Raw genomic sequence first — 22,484 nt, 5'->3', positions numbered from 1 at the left:
AAACAATATGTCTGGAAAGGTTTCAGAATAAAAGATGCTACATGATTAAATCGTGCTGGGGTTTATTTGATGAAAACTGTTGTGACGAAGAAGGAAAGTGACTGTAGTCTTCTGTGAGAATGATTTAGTAGCAGTAGATAATGGAGCACTAATTTAAAGCCTCTGCTGCCTACATCCCTCTGTTTGAATTCTACAACCCCCTCTGATAACTGTCGGAGAGGAGGAACGCGGTGCAGCGGAAAAGCTGCTCAGATGAAGGGATGCGTTGCAGTTTGATGAGGCTGGAAAATGTCTAGCAATGACATAAAACGGGACTTGGTGATTGTGGCAGACAAAAGTGAGACTTCATGTGATTAGGTGTAAACTAAAGTCGGATTGCAAGAGATTGCTGCGACTTGGAAAGGCGAGCGAGAATTGGAACAAACAGTACTCTCCTGTGCTCGCTCAGTTTTTTTTTTTCCCTTCCTCGTTTTTGCTGCTGAACTCTGGGCTCGCCCACGACTGTCATCAAATCTGTAATTCACAGTGCCAAGCGAGCAGAAACAGATCCAGCACTTCATGGCACAAGCACAAACAGCCTGGTCTCGCTTCAATGCTCACGCTGCTAACTCCTCTAACTATACAATGGGATGAAAAGGTATATCGACAGTTGTGAGCACATTGATATAAATTGTCACATTTTATTTTGTTAATAACACATCTGTCCACATACAGAGCTGCATGTTCTTTACAATACGTACATATATACAACCTGGTGATATTAGACTTATTAGGCTCATGCATTAGGAGCTGTCAAAGTCCACTTGGTCCACAACTCATGAAACATTGTAAATGTATCACATGTGCTGTTTTTCTTCATCAGTAGTTTGAGTTTGAATTACCACAGTAATGAGACGCTCTTAGATTTTGTAAGATACTCTGCTAAGCAACCTTCTTGGAGCTGGTGCCAGGTCCTGGACTTTTTTCAGTCAACTTCCAAACTGCTTATTTCAACCTGCCCACTCTCCCCAAGGAGCGACAGCAGCTTCCTATACGCAGTCCTGTTACACAGAGAGATGGGGGAGTCATGTTAGTGGATACATTCAATACAGCACACCGCTATATAATGATTCTAATTCAGTACAGAGCGGTGGTTCACTGTCTAGACAAGTTATAAATAGTTTCAGGCGATGAATCCTGTCCACATGGCTTCCAGGATATATGATTCATGCAGTGGCTCACCTCAAGGCGATGTTCTTGCCCAGGCCTCTCTTGTGCTCAGTGTTTCTCAGACTGAGAGACAAGGTGGGAATGAGAGCTTGGACCACAGAGGGATCTAAAACAGCCACTGTCTCCAGGGTGCTGTACACCTGCCGGTCATAGACTCCCTCATTCTCCTCCACAAATGACCTGGCAGTATCGGGATGACACAAACAGTCAAGCCATGGAGGACAGAACAGGTTGGAATGTAAGATGGACAGTTTATATCAGTCTTTGTATGGCGTTTACTTAGTCTCAAAATTCACGCGAGTGCAAAACCCTACTCGCAAGGGAGCATTTCTGCCCTGCAAGCACACAGAACAGTGTCCTCGAGTGAAAGGCACACTCCTGAGTGAGCGTTTGTGCTCCACATGCTCAAGTGCAGTCCCGCAAACGAGGCTGAGATGAGCAGGAAGTCGCTCTTCCTTACAGTCCACACCGCCTGACGACTTTGAGAGGTGGGGACAGTGGCTGATGTTCCCCTCCTTTGATCGGTCACTTTGAACACTGCAGTCCCCAGCCTCTCTCTTATCTTCTAACCCCTTCTTGGTGGCAGAATCATTAAAAATATGTCGGGGGAGGTGTCGGAGTTTGAGAAAAAAGAGGAACATTAAGCCAGCCACTTTTATAATGCCCTGAAGATAAGTAAATCGTCTGTAACATTCACTTTTTACGTCGACAGCAGTGGTTTATATGACTCCCAAAGTTAACAATTGCTAGAGAAAAATGAAGGGTAATGGGGTTAGAAGATCAGAGATGGGCTGGGGACGTCCCCGCCTCCAGAACCTTAACATTCAACTCGATGAGCGAGCGATTGTCGGGCGGCGTTGAGCAGTTGCAAGTGCAAAAGGGCGAGTTTGCGCTGCTCTCAGGAACCACAGTTGTGCAAACCTTGAGACTAAATAAACACCTTGTTGTTGCTTCCTGTGAGCAACACATACAAGTGTAGATATTTATTGCAGTCCAATATGTTCTCTGCATTATTGTCAGTTACCGTAAGACAGTGATGATCTGGTCACATGGTCCCTCGGTAGATGCTGCAGCACATCGCTCCACCACAAGCTGTAAAGCATCTGTGCTTATCTTCCTCACTGCACAGAAACAACACACACTGATGTCATTAAAAAGCCCTTCAGTGATCACTATTCACACTGAATGTTTTTTACTGTGTCATTAATGCCTTAAATTAGCACTTGTAAAATGTTTTAGGCATTGACATCAGTGTTTTCAACATTTCACTGGTAAACAAAATCACATTTAGTAAAAATGATTCTTGAAGGTTTTCAAAATATTTGATCTTGGAAACTTGAGTCATCACCACATCACAGAAAACTTCAGGTTACTCCCTCCACCGAGGAGGTTATGTGTTCATCTGCATTTGCTAATTAGCATTATTACGCAAAAACTACTGAATGGATGACCACCAAACCTGGTGGAAGGATGTGGTATTGGTGAGGGAAGAACAATCTTGCGCAATGTTTTTCAACATTTTGTTTGATCCTCAGAGAATAATGTTTGAATGTTGATGAAAGATTCAGAAGCATTTAGGGGGTTGGTATCGATGAGTGTTTACATTTTGGTGCGGATCCAAATGAGGGGACTGTTGGGCCTTGACGGAGGTATGAGCTCTACTGAGTGACGATGTAGTGTTTTCATTGCTGTCAGTTTGTTTAACTGTTGGCAGGGTGGTGTAAGAGCCAAGGAAGAACTCTTTTGGAGCAGATTCAATAAAGGGGGTGGAACATGTGAGACAGGGGGGTTTTCAACATTTTTGTGACTTTCTCAAGAATTAATGGATTTATTTTTATGAAAAATCGGGCATATGAAGAGTTTAATGTCCATGAACATGTGAAATTGTAAGCAGTTTTCAGAACATTTATGTATTTATGTGTCAAATGTATCTGATCTCAACATATGTATATGTTGCATTTATGCAACATGCGGTTCAAAAAGTGTGTGTGTGAGAGAGACAGCCAAGGGGCAAGAGAGGATGGGGGGGCTTCTCTAAATGCCAGATGATGTGGTGGTATCCCACTCATGAGTGGTCACTGGTGGCGTGTGCAGTATCCCTTTCATTTGTTTCTGCCACTGGGAAACAAGTAGTTATTCTGTGCTTTCAGATTGTTTGTGCGTGTAAACACATCTCTTACCCTGCGGTTCGTTGACCAGCATCACACAGCGCAGCAGACAGGGGAGGGGCAACGTGAGGAGGGCGGGGTCTGTGTCTCTATTTCGTCTCAGAAGCTCTAACAGAAACATCAGGGCAGACGCCAGACGAGGTGGAGGAGCGTAACCTTTGAACTGCAGGAAGCTCTCACTGTAGAACCAGAGACAATTTTCAGACAAGTTGTGAAGATGATTTGCATAGCTTAAAAATATATTTATATTAAAAAAAACTAAAAACATTGTGACGGGCAAGAAACCACATCAACAAGAAAGTTAATGTAGGTGATGATAAGATAATCTTCGATTTCCATCACTCTTATACATGCATTGATTTGCTGGACAGGAGACGTATTAAATATACAATGTGGAAATTACAGGGAAATCACATTCCAGTTCTAGAGACCTACCAGAGCACCTCCAGGATGATCTTCCTCAGCACTGGCCCCCGGGAGATTGAATTGGCCTCGCAGGAACCCAGAAGCACCGGGTGGTTGGCAATGATGCCTATGGAAGGTGAGGCAGGAAGGAAATGATCCAGATATCTGCGGGTAACAGAACGGAGCTGCTGCTTCAGGTAGGCACCCTGCGACTGAGACACACTGGAGGCCACAGACAAACCCTGCAGGGGAATAAATTAAAAATGTCAGAATGGAAACCTCTGAGCATATTACAGACGGATGAGAGATGAAAGGGTTGGGATAAGGGTATCCGTTGTCTTTCATGACACTGGATGCCTTTAGGTGTGCTGTGTGTTTGTGTTTTGGTGTACAAAATAGTTTTCCCTGACCTGTAGATACAGTGGTAGGCTGTCCCTGAGAGCTTTATCCTGCTGTGTGAGGTTGTGGGGAAGCAGCAGCCCATCCACGATACGGAACAGCAGCTGCTGGGCTTTTGATGTGGCCAGCAGGGGGCTCCAATGCTTCACTATGCAGCCTGAATCACAAAGATCAGAGACAATCATGGTGAGATATTCACAACTGTAATAAGTCCCCCTGCCTGAGAAGTGGATTACACTGTAAAATCCAAGACACAAAGAACATCCAGAAAATGTGTGTATCTGAGGTGTGTGAGCGATACACTTACCAACAGCCCAGTAGGCCAGATGCAGTCCCTCTTGGTTCTTGCTGACCAGAGAAGGTTTAATGTGTTTCAGGATGTCTCCGATGAAGTCCAACGCTCTGGTCACCATGGCTGAACGCTCAGACAGAGTCTGCAGTCCGCTGTACACACAGCCCACAGCCTGACATCACGACAAAGCAGATAAGAAAAGACATTCAAAGAAACATTTGCATGTGTATTGTGGCTCCCAAAGAAGAGACCAGATGAGACAATGATATGCAAAGCAATACAACACATACAGTGCACATTTAATTTTACTTAGATATGCTGTGGACAGTGTGTCTTCTACAAAATAAGGAAAGTGCTACATCTCAGGGACATAAAGGTATTGCCTGTCAGTTATGGTGCAGCTGGCAATGTCTCCCACAGCAAGACTATTTCTCGTCACTATAAATACACAAAGACAAAAGGACGACTTTCGACTTTCCCAGCTGACGACTGTCAGCTGGGAGCAAGAGTTACCTTGATAAACATCTCCAGGGCTGGAGTGGACTCCAGTCTGGTGGCTGTGGGCTGGAGGCCAGCTCTCTGCAGAAGACTGTCCACTTCAGGAAGCCTCAGCACGAGCCGGGTCAGTTCACACAACTGCTCCTCCACAGCGCGGCCTGGGAAAACGTGGGCACAAACACTCACGATGCAATAACAATGTATTTTATATGTCTTTTTAAAGTTTTAGAGTTTTTCAGGATTTCCTGAGGTTCAGGATATTGCTTGATTAATTAATATCACCTACACTCCTGTTTATAGGGTTAGGGTTATCAAACTCATAAATGGAGAAGGGCCCAATTTAGCAGGAGCTTTGTCCCCTCTGCCAGAGCAGCACAAACTAAACGTCTCAGAGAATATGACATGTATTTTAAGGAGGGTTTATGTTTCATGTGTTGTACTGCCCTACCTGTGGGTTGCCTGGGTTGAAATGTGTCTGCTTGTGTTAATCTGTGCTAAACTGGCTGTGAAAACAAATTTCCCCTGGGAGACAATAAAGTCTAAAATAAAATAAAAAATCTGAAAGTCTAAAGTCAATTACCCATAATCAAAAAACTTGATTAAACATTATTCACTTGCATCCTCTGACATTTCCTGTCTTCCCTCAAAAAGTATAAAATACAACTCATGATATTAGGTTAATCAATGAATGGTGCTATATGTGTGTAATCACATTATAGATGAAGATTTATCATACAGTCAGTACCATTACCTGTTCTGCTGTCAGACCCATCTGGGTTCTTGTGAAGGTGCTGCTGTAGAACACATCTGAACCAGGCCCTCACCGACAGGCTTTGTGCGGAACCCGGCACACCGGCACCAGAGTCACCGCTTAGTGACGACACCAGCTCACTGGAAAAGACAGAGACGGAAATCATTGAGCAGAAATGGTGTGAACTGATGATTAACATATAAAGAAATATCAAGCTTTCAGTAGGTGAGAGGAAAGTGCCTGATGAACAAGGAAAAACAAAGTGGACACAGGTGAAGGATGTGGGATAATGCCTCAACATGCTGAGGTTATTTTCTGAGTTCTGGCAGAATTTCACATTGTTCTATTAAGAAATACATGAACACTTGAAACCACATGTCTCTGAAACACATAAATTCCTCTTTCCATCAAATTTCTTCAGTCTTACACTTTTTAATGATGAGTCTAGAAGGAAACAAGGTGGTGAAAATTTCTATCTAAGGTGTTGTACCACTTAATTAAATTTTCACATAAATTTAATAAATCCCACATTGGTAACAGCTCAAACTGTAGGGAAGGACAAGATGTGCAAACAGCTTCCTTGTTCTGCCTTTATATTCAGACGCAGCACCTTAATATCACGTGGCCCTGTCTGAGGAGGACCTCTGAGGTTCAAATCGTCACAGTGTTTGGTACCATTGAGACAAATTTTGAAGATCCATTCCCTATTTTTAATCAGTTTGGAGGCATAGGTGCAATTTTTTCATTAAAATCTATTTTCACAACCCCAAGGATGCTCACTGACTTATTTATTAATTGTATTCTTCCCAGAAGTTCTGTGCATTATGATGAAGCGTGATAGCTGACAGATACACGGTAGCACATCATATCATTTGAAGCTGTTTTCAGACACGAATTCTGTAAAATGTCTGTAAAATTGGGTCTGGGCCGAGTTTGCTTTTAACATATGGAACATTTAGGGAGGGGGTGGCACCTGGGTAGAACATGTAAGAAGCAAGACAGGATTTATAAATTCCACTGCATGAAGCACAGTATTGTAGCTCTCAAATCTCTCTTTGTCAGCGTCTTCAATGTGTATGGCACCTCTTTTTCATCCTGAGATATTTGTATTCTTCCAGTTTTGCGTGTGCTTCGTATTAGACACGGCATCAACACTCCCATTTGTTCACTGTGAATATTTAGGAATTTTTTCAGTTGGACATTTTCCTGACATTTTAAGGGGGCAGTCAGGAAAAGTTCTAGAAAATGTCCACAGGAACTGACTTGGTTATTTGCGCTCTCACATACAGCTACTCTGGAAAATATCAGGAAAACTTGAGGGCATTTCTGAAAGCAGCTGGACTTACCTGAGGTTTTTCCAGAGTGATGAGGTAAAAATTATTTGTGATTGAGGTAAGGTCAAAAGCGGCAAATACGAGAGGGTAACTGTACCTGTTTTGGAGCAGATGGGGAAGGTAGCGAGTCACCAGAAGTGGGTGAACCATGTCGTCCCAGCCAAAGCATTGCATGATGGACTGGACTGGGTTGGGCTGAAGATCTTGGGGGGCAGAGCTGGGCAAATCAAATGCAAGCAGGGTGAATCCTGTGGGAGATTAATTTTGTGTGAATTAATAGAAAGTCGATAGGTTCATGATGAAGGTGCAGTGTGCAAAGCATGTGTCCTGACTGTTTTCTGAAACTTTACATCCCAAAAATCATCTTATCCTCCTAACTACTAATGACCTTCTCTCTGACAAACTGCTTTTCAAATTCTATGTGCTCATGTAAACAGGTGAAGGCATCAGCCATAAAAAATGTACTCAAATTCTTGTCCAAAACTCTTTCTGCTCTCCTCCACCTGGTTCTCTCAGCCTTCTCTTCCCTCTTCTCAGTGTCTCTTTTACTCCCAGTGGGCGTCACTGACCTGCAGCAGCATCTGCCAGCTGTGCTGGAGGGGTCTGTGAGAGGCGTAGGCTGCGCAGGAAGGGGAAGAAGTGCAACCAGAGAGCTGATGCTACAGCTAGGTGGCGCTCTTTCACCACACTGGTGGTAGGGGGAGGCCAGGCGAGGGTGGGTGCTGGCTGGACACTGCGCTGATGGACCCGTCTGGAAGGAGACACGTAGAGACGCACACACACACACACACACACACACACACACACACACACACACACACACACAAAGAAAGCAGATAAACAAATCTAACCCATGCAAAATCCAAACACAGTGCTCCCTCTTGTGTACAAGACTCACGCCCCCCCAACTCCACCCTCTATTCTCTCAAATCCTTTTGCTCTCCCGTTTCTCCCTTTCACCACTTCTTCATGTGTTTTCCCTCTCTTCTCTCCTGGGGGATTACTGGTGCGGCGGTGCGCTGCAGTGTGGAGCAAAGCTGGATGGAAGTAGAGGTGGGGAAGGAGAGGAGGATATTATAGCCATAGAGTGAAGCCTAATGCTGATCCCCTGTACACAGACTATACTTTGGCTCTTCTGGCTCATCCCTGGCCCTGGCCCCAGCCGCTACAGCAGCCCCACAGTGGCTGGCATTAGCCCAGATAAGCAGCTGAAGGAGCTGTAATCTCATTTAGACTGGAGATGATCCTCCTGTCCTCCTCAGTCGCCCAGATGGGGGTGTGGGGATGCAGGGTTTGCGGTGTGCTGGGAAAGGAGGAAAGGACAGAGGAACTAGCAAAAACCCCCCCCTTTCAATCCCATCCTCAACCACGCACTCTCTTCTCCTGCTGTGGTACATACACACACACCTTCACACGGTGCCTTCCCTTCCAGCAAGGTTGCATCTTATCCAGAGAGAGCTGAGACAATCGATTAGAGTCTGAATTCATTAGCCTCGTTACTACTGCGGAATGGGCCTTTCACACCCATCAACCCTTATTGTACAAGACATCGTCAGAGACCCCACTTAATCCTCCTCACTGCGGCTTCTTACAGCGTGTACACACAAACACAGACACACAACACCAACACACCAGCAGGGCTCCCGTTTAACCCTTCCCCCAACCGCATCGAACACGCAGACACACAGTGTCCTAATAATGACAGACAGACAGGGACGCAACAAAAACACACACACACACACACAATTTGAACTTGAACTGCCCACGTTCTCGTTAAAATGATCCATGCGTCACTATGACAATGAGTAGGTGTAATTGTTGCTAAATTTCTCATAACAGACCAAACAGTAGGTACCCTAGTCTTTGATAATAAAGGCTCCACATCTGGTAAAGTGTCTTAATGCTCACCAAAGGAAAACACTAGACAGGGAGGCTTGTGAATTATCCAATCAAAGAGATGGGGATTAATTGTTTTTAGTGAAAACCGATCCAACAGGGTGTGCCAATGTCAGAGCCCCTCAGAAACCAGCACCACCCACACCCTCCCACAGCAGAGGGTCATGGGAAGGAATCAAACTGAGGAATTATGCCTGGCACTGGTCTCTCGCCTCCGCTCCATGGCAATGGCTATCAAGAATGATTGTTTGGACCCTCCACTGTCTCGGCCATAGCTAGAATAATTCTCTTAATGTGTGCAGATTCCACACAGCTCTTAATAAGACATAATGATGCTCAGGTTAAATTTGCCAGGCCACATAATTACCCATTAATTGTGTCACAGAAAAGGAATTAATCACAAAGACATACCGAGAATCACCAGGCCAAAGAATTATGTTTAATTTGGTGGGACGGATTGGAAAGAGAGAGCACGGTATTTTTCTTTATTTGGTTAAATGGGTCAGTGCGGTCCAGGCCATAACACAGAGCGCCTGTGGGAGTTCTCTTCTTCTCTCACTCTCCTTGGCCATTAATGTGCAAATGTGTGCCCTCCAACCCCAAGATCTGAGATGGGAAGTTTGGGAATTAGCAGAGCTATCCAGATACAGTGTTAATACCGCTTGTGTTAATGGAGAAATAAGAGAGGTGTACACTTGGGTTAGTGTTTCACTTTTGGTTTGTGGGCAGGTCTGTGGGTCTGTATGTGCAGGGAAGAGAGGGTAGAATGTATATGCTTGAGAAATAAAGCAATCATGTACCAACAAGAAACAGTGAGAGGGGCTTGGTAACACTAACTTTACAATGTCCTCTAGTGTGTTAGCACCATTTGTAAATAGTGCAAGATTTAAGCTGTGGTAGCAATATTACTGTCATTGCTTACTAACACTCCACATACACACATATACACATATACATATATATATATATATATATATATATATATATATATATATATATATATATATATAAATAATGTATATCTAGGGGCATAAAAACAATGTAAGAAGTCAAGTGCAGAAAAGCCAGGAATATGTACTCCCAGTAGGCTGGGTATCAAAAATGTGTGAACACTGGCTGTACAATGTGAAATGTGTTGCTCTTAGTGATGTGACACTCTATAACTCTCTCTAGAATTTTGGAGCATTTTAGTGATTTCTGCTCATTATTTTTCCCTGTACCTTTACTATTTTAGTTAACTGTCTCTGCTCTCATCAGTGTTGCATCCAGCAGCAGCACCAGAAAGCAGATTAGAGCAAAAAAAACTTTAAAGCAAATCAGATTATTTTATGAACATGTAACATCTAACGGGGGGCAGGTGGAACTTTGTCTTGCTGCCTATCCAAATCGAGCCCATGTTCACCCTGGTGTCCTGGAACACTACTGGTGTAGCAGTTCCCCTTTGTTCTTTAGTGTGTTTTCCTTATTGTAATATTTTTGTGTTACATTACTGGATTTAGAGCATGTTTCCCTTAATGTTTGTCCTTAGTTTACACTGTACCACTTGCTATGATTATAGTTCATTGGAGAGCAACGGGTTATTGCAAAATCCAAGGCAAGCATGCAAGGTGACACTTAGCTTTTTAATATTAGACTCAGATGAGTCTACAGTGCACCAAAAGATCACACACAATTTCTCACTTCATAAACTTACAGTCTCACCTGACTTTTTTTCTACTGTCACCTCTTTTCCCATCTCTACCTCCACACATACACAGACACGGTGTCAGCTGCAGCTAACTGACCCTCTGCTGGGGTCGTTCATGTAACCAACACCTGTGTCCTACAGCTGAACCCGTCCTGACGCCCTGCTGACCATAGTTTCTCAATAGGCCCGCAGCATTATACCGCCGTCCTGAGGACCACAGGAGGGTCCATGCAGGGTCTCTTGGGCCTGTAACTCTACTCAGGGCTCCGGCAGCACCTGGTGAGGGTGACCTGGAGGCCAGTAGGCCTCCTGAGACAAGCAGGGGCCTCAACTCAACATAAGGTCTTTACGGACACTCATTTTTGCTGACAGCACAATCCACCTATTGTCAGTATGAGAAGCCACTCTGGACTGGGTTGATGAGTAGAAGAAATCGTTCTCCTCTGCTGTGGCCACTTATCAGATTCTTATGGAAGCTTAGCTCGGCCTCGGCCAGAAAACATTTGTCGGAATGTGTCTACCATCTGTGAGGAAATGGCGTTTAGTGAGAGGAAAAATAATTGAGAAAATGAGGAAAGGTATGAGATACCTGGTAGCTGATGCATATTTATGCCAGCTGTCTCACCTGAGCTGGGCGAGGACAATCTGCAGAAAGCCCAAGGCAGAATTCAGCTCTGTCTGGCGGCAGGCGGGCAGCAACCAAGCAAACCCTTCGTTAAGCAGCTTCTCCTCTGATAGGCTGAGACTGGTGCTCGTCTCAAACACCTCGGACACGCCATCCAGATAGGAGCCAAGTGGCCCCCAGAGGGCAAGTCTGCGAGAGACCTCTGTGGTCTTATTGTAGAACTCTTTGGCTGTCTCATTAAAGGAGGAAGCTAGCCAACTAGCCTGGGCACCAACATCCAGACCCCTCTCCTTTAACACAGATCATATAATGTAGATTAAAAAACCTTCAAACGTTGCAGTTCAAAAACTAACATATATTTTCTGATTATCAAACCTACCTGGAACAACAAGAGCAGTGATAGCTGACCTCTCCAGACAAGGGTACGGTGTCCAGGGGGGCAGCTGGCTGGAAGGAAGCCGAGCAACTCACAGGCTCTGCTGGCCACGTCCTCCAGCTCTATCTGTCGGGCAACCACCAGAAACAATAAGAGGAAGTTCATGAGGCCGGCCTCTGACAACTCCTGCATTTTCTTTGAGGAGAACTTGGAGTAAATCCTGGAAATATAGAGAAGAATGGAGGGGAGAACAAACAAAGTTTTTAAAACAGGGTCAGCTAATTCTATTCCCCTGACCAACTAGTCAGAGGTGATTTGTTCTACTGAAACCCCTGACTTTAAATACTGACTCACAGAACTTTCTACCCCCACCATGCATTACCTGCCTCCATCACCCTCTCAGCTCCAGGGGAGAGGCTGGGCTGCCCAGCCAATATGTGTGTGTGTGTGTGTGTGTGTGTGTGTGTGTGTGTGTGTGTGTGTGTGTGTGTGTGTGTGTGTGTGTGTGTGTGTGTGTGTGTGTGTGTGTGTGTGTGTGTGTGTGTGTGTGTGTGTATTGGTGTGTGTGTGTATTGGTGTGTGTGTGTATTGGTGTGTTTGGGAGAGAAAGGAAAAGCAAGAGATGGAGGAAGAATAGAGAACCACCCAGCACGCTGTTAGATCCTGCGGGCACTGTGGAGAAATGCCTTTAAAGATCATGTTAAATGTCAGAGACACTCAGACACACAGCAGTAGGCGCTTGGTCCCTCTCTCTACAGCCAAACCAATTTACTGCAACACCAGAGAGAGATCAATAAAACCACACACACACATTGAGCTTGCTCGCTGGCAGGAAAACACACAAGGCTGGAGCCACCCCTTTTCCATCCCACCTCCCAAACACAGAAACAGCCCACACAGGTGAGTATAGCTGCTGCTTGGGTCAAAACACAAACAGTGAGCATCCAGATACAAGCTCGGGGTAAGAAGTATGAATGATATAAAAGCTTGGAGCAAAACCAGGGAGGAATTGAGAAAGACCAGGTTAACACCAAAATCAGACAAGTTACACCCACAGAGGACTACAAAATGAGAAGATGGCCAAGCTTGCAGTCAGAGTGTGAGGGGAGGGAGATTTAAATAGATGAATGGGTAATATGTAACAGGCATATAAGCAGCATACTGGGAGGCAGCAGAGGGGGGTTTCTGTGTTCCCCCAACCTGCATGTCTGTTTGTTTATTCCGGACAGCTTTCTTTTCCGGAGGCGAGCAGATGCTCCTAACTCCCTGCGTTGGAGATCAACATGCTCAAAGTCGATCCCATTAATGCGGTTGTCGCGGGTGTCCCACAGAGCCAGGCCAGGAGTGGGAACGGTGCCTGAAACATTGTAGTGATACAGTCAGCAAACCTCACGCCGTCAGGGGGGAGGCGGCGGCAGCGGTTATAGTTTTTGGTGAAGAGTGGAGGGGGGCTTTTTGGATCCGTCCCAGCCCATTCTGGCTTATGCCAGCCTGCTTTCCACCCCACCCAAGCTCCCCTCTCTATCCGTGTTGGAAACCAACACAGCTTCGTTAAGGCGAATTAACCGCCACGCTCGTTAGCTAATTAGCCCTCGTGTCTGCAGTGCTACTGAGAACATTCCAGACAGAGGGAAGTCATTAGGCGGATTTATCTATGGCTGCTGCTCTTTGGCGCCCAGCCGGCCTGGGATATAGGATGATCCAGCACTCGATTCTGATGTACATATCAACCTGTGATCTTTCCTCTCTCTTTTCCTTACTTTACACTCACTCTTAGTCCATCCAACACACTCTGAAACCATGTCACTACTCTAGGGAGCAGGTGCACAGTGTGTGTGCATCAGTAGGAGGCTCCTTGGCTCCGGTCTGTTATGAAGAGCAGGTGGTTGACTCCTGAGACACCTGCTCCACTGGGGGGCCTGAGTAAATATCAAAGACGTACTGGGAGACTGTGGTGCACCTGGCACCCACACAAACAAGACTGAGAAGCATGATAGTGTGCAAACACATGCTTCCCCACCCACCCACCCACCCACACACACACACACACACACACACACACACACACACACACACACACACACACACACACACACACACACACACACACACACACACACACACACACACACACACACACACACACACACACACACACACACACTTCCTGGAGACTCACTAACCTTAACCATAGTTAATACTTGCCTAACCCTTACCCTAACCTACAACTTAATATTTAATAATTTATGTTATGAGGACTTGCTTTTGTCCCCATAATGTGACTGTGTAAACAGATTTAGGTCCCCACAAAATGAAGCACAACACACACACACACTAGAAGATAAAGGGTAAAATTTATCCTAAGAAGTCTAGCATTGATTAGTAACCCTTTCTCACAGCAACCACTGCAGGTTGTCTCTTCAAAACCCTGTATGTGTATGGTGTTGAGTTGTCTGGCTGGTTATGAGACCTATTTTTCATGGTGGAAGCGAGTGCAGACAGGCAAGAACTACAAAGACTCCCAGACTTCTCTCCATCCTTACCTCCCTTTGATCTGTCTCTGTGGGACTCCGCCAGCCCTGTCCTGGGCAAGGCACAGGGCCAACACTCGAAGGAAGATGTGGAAGGAGTTGGCTGAGCGGTAGAGCTGGGTGTGTCCCGGAGAATGGAGGGGAGAGGGGGAGGAGCAGCTGCGGGCCTGCTCCAGCAGAGCCAGGGGCATCTTGCACAGAGTGCCCAGGCCAGACATCCCCAGCCAGGGCACAGTGAATGAGGCGCTCTGAAGTGGAGGGAAAGAATATAATATACAGGCCATGGTAATAACTTAAAGGAAAATCTGCTGCTCAATTGCATGGGCAGACTTTATAGTGACATGAAAAATAATTATTTAGTTTGTGAATGAAATAATGAATAAAAAAATCCACAAACATGATGCAACTCATAATACAAATGTAAAAGATCAGAGTTGAGAAATAACCTGTGACTTCCTCATATAAAGTAAAACTATTACAACACAAAGCAGAACATTGAAGACAAAGAAAGTAAAGGATATACCATCATTACAAAATGTGGTGCCCATGTTCTATGTAGCTGATATGCTTAAAATTAACTAATATATCAAATTTGTACAACTTTATTCGCACTATTATTCCATCAAGTGCTCACTTTATGCTTATTATTGTTTATTTGTATTATCTGTTCTATTTCTACTTTTGCCTTTTTACAATTATTCATATTATAAAATATGAATAATTGCTATTTTACAATTATTCATATTATATATAAATACACTATTATGTTAACTACGTATATACCCTTTGTTTTTATAGTCAGAGCGGCACAGAGACAATTGAACCATCTGTATGTTGTATATTCAATTTATATTCAATACTCACAGTAGCCATATGGAGATAACTACATTGCTGACAACTGATTTTTTTCTATCTGCTGTTTTTAATCTGGTTTGTATTTATTATTTATTCTGCCAATCATGGCTTCTTTTCACTGTGTTTACATAAGGGTGAGCAACAGCATCTCTATCACCAGGCGTCATAGGCATCACCCACTTTCGTAGTCTTGTTCTGTTCCTATGTTGTGTGTCATGTTAATATGTTCCATTTAACTATTTTTGAACTTTGGCCCATGAGAAACAACATTTTGTTCAGCTGTATATTGTATATGAGGATGAACAGCATAAAAGTGGACTTGAACTTAATTCCGCAACAGGCATGTCCTTACCAGATTCTTGCTGTAGTAGTCCCAAAGTGTGGAGACGGCACTGGTGCTTGGCTCCCACAGCAGACAGACACTGAGACAACAGTGGACATGCATCCTAACCTGCTCCTCTGCAAGACCTCCCTGTTGGTACAAGCACAAACACACACATGATGATTAATATAATAAAAAACTTCTAATGAAGTATAAAAAAGGGAAAAAAATCTGAAAAGGTAGTTTAACTGAAAGCAGTGCTGACCTTGGGATTACAAGTTAACTTGAGCAGTTCTTCCACAAAAGCCCAGTTATCACCCAGATGTTTCTGTGGGAGACAATAAAATTAGATATTTAAAAACAACAATAAACATCAATCAATAATGTTTTCTCTAAATCTCTGAATGAATAATAATTGTGAGCTAAATGTATGAAAAGTAAGTGGTCATCTGTATACTTATGGATAAAGTCAAACAGCCCTGCTGTGTGAGTACCTACTCTTTAAACTTTTTCCTAAAAATGTTGCTACCTTTTGTTATTTGTTATTAAAGTGTCTCTGACTGATTTTACACCTGAAGAAGGATCTCTGTCGAGTTGTGAAAAGACTTCAAAAATACAACTCTGAACCAGAGGAGCATTTATTCTATTTTGTCTCAAACAACCTGGAGCAACTAGATGAAGTAAACTACATGATTACATTATGGTTAAAACTGAATTTTAAGGGGGTTGTGGGTTGAAATCATTCAATAGTCTTCAGTGGTAACCTTGTGATACACTCTTATATTAACCCCTAGGGTTTATGTAGTGTAACATCTGCAGATAAAAATATAGTTATACACGTCTTACCTCAGTCTGGATGGTCCCGTTCCGACTGTATTGGCCTAACATTGCTAAATGAGTGACCAGCCACCATGTGAATCCCAGAGGGTCTTTGCAGTGAGTGGGGAGGCCCCTGAACTGTTCTGTTGCAGGCTTCCCTGACACCAGAGGCCTCAGCAACAAGTTCATGTAGCTCCAAAAAGACTGGAAGGATAACAGGAAATACACGTTGGTTCATTTAGAATGGACAATTCAATACAATTCAAATTTATATTGTGACTTTGAACAAGTATGCATTTCCATTACCTGTGTGTGCAACACTCTATTCCTGTATTCCAGCAGATGCATGAGTAGCACCCACAGTTCTTTGGTGCAGGAGCAAAGGTAGTGATGGCTGCACAGCGCCTCTGTAGGTCTTACCTAGAAATCAGCAGGATCCTTTTAAATGAATGTAACTTTGGCTGCTAGAGGTCTCTCGATCAAAACAATAGCAAAAGACCTAGTGTGATGACATTGTGAAGCAGGGTGGGATCATGGGAGTTGTTTTCTTCATCACTATTGCCAATGAAAATCTACCTGACGCGACTCAAAGCAAACGGCAATGAATAATCGTGATCCATTACAAGTGACTAATACAAACTGATGACTTGCTAAATGGCTAACTAGTTAGCAGCGTATTTTTCTTTCCTCATACGTAATTTGCCCCAGTAGTTATACCAGAGACAAGCCAAGCCACGGGTAAAGCAAATATGACGCAATTAAAAAGGTGACCAAAATAAAACGTCCCTTTACTTTGAATACAATTTGGGATTTCTCTGGGTTTGAACATTGTTAGTCAACAAAATAATTCAATAAAATATATAACATAGGGTGTTCCATTTATTTTCTAGAATAAAATTCTATTTTGTCCCACCAAAGTTTCCTATTGAGCCAAAATTGTGTTACACTTCTCATAATAACATGAGAGATCTAATTTACTATTTGCTGTGTGCTCGCTCGCACTATTGCGAAACCAAGTACTAGTGCTATGGTCCATAACGTTTTTACTGTCCACAACGACAGTCAGACCTCATAGTTTCAGCTGCAGTTGTGGCATGCAATGCAGTTCTTTCTCTCACACGAGAGCTTATCTTTCCCTCTTTATTCTGTGGACCTGTCACTGGGAATCTGTTGCACATGAGTGAGTTTGTACGTGTGCAAATACACCTCCCTTATCGGCATAGATTTAATAATTATTTTGGAAACGCTGACATTGGTCTTGTTGTTTTTAGACATTTCAATGAAGAATTGTTACATATTATATCTTTAACACAGTAGGTTCCCAACAGCAGCTCCAAATATTTCTGGTATATTATGTTTTCTTTATCATCACTCATTAGTGACTATATACTGTAATAACATCAGTATCAGTTATACTTACAGCTACAAATAAGCCAGAAATACCACAGATAAATCTCAACAGTAGCCGCCCACCTTGTTGTATTTGCCCATGGCCAGACCAGTGAGGTCACACAGCAGACTGCACAGGTGTTCTTCAAACAGACTGGAATCAGTCAGGTTCTCTCCCGTCAGGTTCACAAACTGGTCGGCATACACCACCTGGCCTGAAGAAACAAACAGTTAAAACGGCAAAAAGCTTCCATGAGGATGACTAACTATTCTACACCTAAACCACATCTCACTATCATTTAGAGATTGCTGTCTGAGTATTCTGATGCAGGATGCAGGGACCTGACATATACCTTGCATCTTGTAACCAAGCATGTGAAGGATCTCCAAGATGGACCAGTGGATGTCGAGATGAAGGTGCAGCAAATGCCACGAGGGAGGAAAAATCTGTGAAGGAATGATGAGAATTAAGTTCAATGGAAATGGAAAAATAATCAGGGATGTGGTAATGAAAAACAAACTCAGGTCATATGAGCCATTCCTCAAAATCAGTTACTATATTATTTCCCTTGCTCAGTAAAGCCTTTGCCATTTGCACTTTTGTTGTACCAGCACTTCTATGTCCTTTATAGTATAACCTGATGTAACACATGCTTTACATATACTTGCCTAATTAAATGCTTGGTAAGTGCAGGCACTAGAGTTAGATCTATGCAGGGTAATCTACTTTAGGTGTAATTTAGTTATACCTTTCCAGGGTTCTGTATAGTGAAGGCACTCTGAACATTGGCAGGCAGGTCTTTGAGACGTCCTATGAGGAGAGTGATGCCAAACAGCTCCTCCAAAAGAGCAGAGGGAAGCTGGGCTTCCAGTTCCTCGTAGGGGTGGGGTGGACATGCATCCATGGAGCCGATAGGTTCCAGATATCTGAGCAGATACAAACAGAGATGCACGTAAAAATAAAAAAGCAGCTGAACACAGGATATTATAACATGTATTTAGTGAAAAAATGTCAACAGCTCTGAAAATAAATACCAAGAGTTACCTGTGCACAAAGACCTTGACAAACTGGAGAAATGAAACACACTGTTGTCTGAGGTCTCCTGCTTCATAGTGGAGGTTGCCTGCTTGACCTAAAACACATGACAATGTTGCAGGCTTTAGTCATAACTCTTATGTAAAACAAAATTAATTAAGTATGTTAGATCCAGATAAGCACAGTATTAGTCAGTCAGTTGCCCAAATAAACATACAATACATACAAGGTGGAAAACACACACTTTTAAATACTGAATATTATTTGCTGATACAATTTCATTTCATACTTTATTTGAACCTGCTCTGATGGAATTTTGACCCTGACCTGCCAGTCCCCTAGTGGTGAGCCTAACACATGGTATGCCCCTTGGCTAGTCAGACTTCTTCTCTAAAAACTGTTGCACAGATCAACTGCCAATCAACTTAAAGTGGTTAAACCCACATTTCAGTCAACGTGATGTCTGATGGTAAGATTCACTTTCAGCACCTGATATTTTAAACCTGTATGCAGTACTACAGACATTACCTGAGCCAATACACATGCATTCTCTAACATAACTTATGTCTCCTAACAGACATAAGACATATGTTAATGTGGGCCAACAATGACTAACTATGAACAGAATGTTCATATTATAACTTATGGCCTGATTATAGGCTGAGCCTGAAATCACATAAACTCTATATGCAAGCTTACCAAAGTCTTTTGAGCTGGACTGCACCAAGGTCTCCAACCTGTAAACATTTTGTCTGAAAGGGAACAAAAGAGCAAACAGGACGACTGAAATGAGCATGAATGAACCATAGTTAACATTTAAACACAAATTAGATCACTCAGCCATTGCTGCCTCCATAAAGGACCTGCTAATCAGGATGCTGAAAGGCACATAAATTCTCTTTCCAACTTTGTGATTTTAACTCTTATTTGTTACATCTTGGCTTACCTGAACAGACCAAAGAGAACCTTTGTAGATTCTACCAGTGCTGTCTCCGTTACCCAGGGGAAGCCAAAAATCTCCACCGTGTCTGTCTCATACTCTGCAGGGGCAGGGTCGAGATGCAACAGCAGCCTATAGAGAGGAGGCATTCACATCAGTTAACACTTCATTTACAGTATTTTCTTCTTTGCTGCCACCAAATAACAAAAGGTGCACAGCGGAATTTCATTTTAAGTATTGAAAACTGATGTGTGAATAGAAAAAACTAAAACAAAAAAAGCAACAGCAATGTGTGTTTCCAGCAAAACCATTCAGCTACTTAGGGTCCTGAGTCCTTAAGTTACTCAGATAAATGATTAACTAACAGATTTTGCGTTTGTGATTTTGATGAATTGACAGTGACTGTACCGCTTCAGTGAACCTCTGGCAGCAAATCCCTCTGTGGAGAGAGCTCCAGTGGGGTCGTCCTTTGTTTCCGAGCAGCAGAAGCATGGTGGCTGAGTGGGAGTCAGCTCACATAGGCTGTCTGCTGCAAAGGGGGACACTGGTGGGGTGAGGGATTGACTGAAGTCGTCCGCCATGTGGTCAGAGCAGATTCAACATCACCTATAATGACAATGAACACTGAGCTGAGATTGTACAAGATTGTTCCACAGAAAAAGAAGTGACTGTTGCTGACCATGTGCATCTCTTTATGGCCAGTTTACCATCTTCAGATGGCTACTTCCAACAGGATAATGCTCCATGTCACAAGATCTCAAACTGGTTTCATGAACATAGCAGTGAGTTCAGTGAACCTCAGTGACCCCCCCAGACACCATCACTATCTGAATCCAACAGAACACAAGTGGAATGTATCTCCAACAGCAGATTGGCAGCATGAATGTGCATCTGATCATGCAGTTGTGTTCAAGCATTCAGCAGAATCTCAACGTTTTGTGGAATCACTGCCAACTGAGGATGATTTGAGAGCAAAGGGAGGAACTACCCAGTATTACTGTGGTGTTTTGTGTGTCTGGTGAGTTTATATTGAAAGAAAAAAATTTACCCATTGAATACCACAGTGTATATCACATAATACAAAATATATAACAACATAATACACAAAAATCACATGTCAGAAAAGTGAAATCAGAATGTTTAGGTCAAACCACTGTGATTACTCAGCTGACAGGTGTATGGGTCACAATATGTTTTCACATCTGGAGAGGTAGGTCTCCTTGCTCAAAACCTGCATATCAGTCAATATGGATAATTATCTGGTTAAACGTCACATTATTATTTCATATAAGTTTAAAGATTGATCTTAGCTACTGAATGAGGGTTGTGATTTTAAACGTATCTTCATGAGCAGAGAATGACAGACACTTGATAAACAGCAATATTTTACGGATCTGAGCTTGATATCATGTGTGTAATACCGTCACACGGTTTGGACTTTGTTTACATTGTACATATTTCTATAGCTCCTTATATATGTTTACTTACTTATTTCACTATTCACTTTTTGCTGCTGTAAATTGTCCCACAGGGAGACACATAACAGACTATTTTATCATAGATCACTTATGTGTTATACCTCCTCACTGGACCTGTACGATACATAAACAATACATCGATATACGTTGAAAGTCATTTTGAGTATGTACATGAGGGCTCAGTTATTACAACTCCTCAGTAATATCTGCTCGTCTGAAATGTCCTCCGCGTTAGTAAAGTCAAACTGTGCTATTTAAACTCAACACCGCATCGACAGCAGAAACACAAACGTTACTAACACATAGACGAACCTTGTCGTGGCCTCCTGTGAGCTGCGGCGTTATGTTCCCTGACTGTGGATATGAGCAGGAAGAAAGCACACAGCTGTCATGGCGCCATTGTTTGGATTTTTGCTCTCTCCCGCGCGTTCACGTCGCGCATGCGCAAACTTGCAGAGCGTCCTGTGAGTGGTGGGAAGTTTCGGAGTGGGCGTGGCCACGTTGTGCTGAGCCACTCAGAACAAGATGAGTCACTGCTGCGAACTTCCTCCGTCGCGTTGTGAGTCGCTGTGGTTTGGGTGTTAAATTTAGTTTTTCACTTCCTCTTAATCTCTCCAGAGGTTTGTATGAAAGTGTTTTATACTTAATTTGCTCCACACTGTTATCCCCCTCATGTTAACTAAAGTATGGACACCCATTAATCTTGTAAATCATTATAATGACAAGTCTAACTCAAAATAACGACATAGTATCGCAAAATACCAATTTAGTGTCTCAAAATACCAATTTAGTGTCTCAAAATACCAATTTCATATTTAGTATCTAAGTACCATCTCATAATTTCCCTTCGCTATCTCGAATTTCGCTATTTTGGTTTACTATCTCATGATCATGACATTATCTCATAATCATGATTTACAATCTCATATTTCGATTTTCTATCTCATAATTTATACTTTTTAATCTCATAATTTCGATTTGGCGTTCAACTTTTTCTCTTCCATTGGGTAAAAGTAATTTTATATACCAAAAACAACCTATATTTTGTCTATTTTGAGGCAATGTTTCAAAAAGTTTATTTACACCAAAAGGAAGAGACAGTAGAAACACTGGTGACGAGAACCGGTCAATATGTGCACATTCAGATTATTAAAACATATTTTATCACACACCTCTCAGGCTATAACACATCCACACTGAGCACCTGTCCCATGTCCCCGGTTCCAGTCACTTGTCCCCTCGGTGTCTCTGCAGGGTGTTTCCGCACAAACACAAAGTGAAGCAGCGGTTTAAGCAGAGTTTAATCGACGCTAACCCTGATTTCCATATGCAGATCTGTCTCTCCCAACAGTCCCTCTCGCCATCACACCATTTCTTGCATTCTAATGCATTCTCTCATCTTTACAAAATCCCCCTCTTCCGCCACACACCGTGGATGTGCTCGTTTTTGCGACTTGCACGTCGTTATTTCTGC

The 22,484-nt window shown here is 43.1% G+C and overlaps 1 protein-coding gene across 2 annotated transcripts; it reads right to left on the bottom strand.

Moving 5' to 3' along the window:
• Nucleotides 1-662: 662 nt before the first annotated feature.
• mms22l (MMS22-like, DNA repair protein) lies at nt 663-22,468 on the bottom strand. 2 transcript variants are annotated; one of them, XM_034612149.1, is made up of 26 exons: nt 21,323-21,457; nt 19,941-20,138; nt 19,539-19,664; nt 19,292-19,344; nt 18,602-18,689; nt 18,306-18,483; nt 17,910-18,003; nt 17,641-17,771; nt 16,474-16,587; nt 16,195-16,371; nt 15,614-15,676; nt 15,379-15,498; nt 14,184-14,419; nt 11,644-11,860; nt 11,265-11,554; nt 7,626-7,807; nt 7,154-7,304; nt 5,723-5,862; nt 4,987-5,129; nt 4,489-4,645; nt 4,193-4,338; nt 3,813-4,024; nt 3,390-3,556; nt 2,234-2,330; nt 1,222-1,389; nt 663-1,040 (listed from the first exon to the last, which is right to left on the bottom strand). In XM_034612149.1, the coding sequence occupies exons 2-26, from the start codon at nt 20,111-20,113 to the stop codon at nt 965-967; spliced, it is 3,699 nt and encodes a 1,232-aa protein (XP_034468040.1). In that variant the 5' UTR covers nt 20,114-20,138; nt 21,323-21,457; the 3' UTR covers nt 663-964. The 2 variants fall into 2 exon arrangements, with proteins under 2 accessions (XP_034468040.1, XP_034468041.1); XM_034612150.1 differs by lacking the exon at nt 21,323-21,457 and adding an exon at nt 22,183-22,468 and having other exon boundaries at nt 668-1,040.
• Nucleotides 22,469-22,484: the final 16 nt, after the last annotated feature.

The sequence above is a fragment of the Hippoglossus hippoglossus genome, chromosome 16, assembly GCF_009819705.1.
Source record: "Hippoglossus hippoglossus isolate fHipHip1 chromosome 16, fHipHip1.pri, whole genome shotgun sequence".
Taxonomy (NCBI): Eukaryota; Metazoa; Chordata; class Actinopteri; order Pleuronectiformes; family Pleuronectidae; genus Hippoglossus; species Hippoglossus hippoglossus.
The sequence above is the reverse complement of the archived record's forward strand: the minus strand, read 5'-3'. Positions and strand labels throughout refer to the sequence as shown.

Coding starts and splice junctions, on each gene's coding strand:
- mms22l (XM_034612150.1), bottom strand. CDS start 20,113: ATGGCGGACGACTTCAGTCAATCCCTCACCCCACCAGTGTCCCCCTTT. Junction 4,025..4,192: donor GCCTACCACTGTATCTACAG/GTCAGGGAAAAC, acceptor ATTCCCCTGCAG/GGTTTGTCTGTGGCCTCCAG. Junction 3,557..3,812: donor ATCATCCTGGAGGTGCTCTG/GTAGGTCTCTAG, acceptor CTGGTTCTACAG/TGAGAGCTTCCTGCAGTTCA.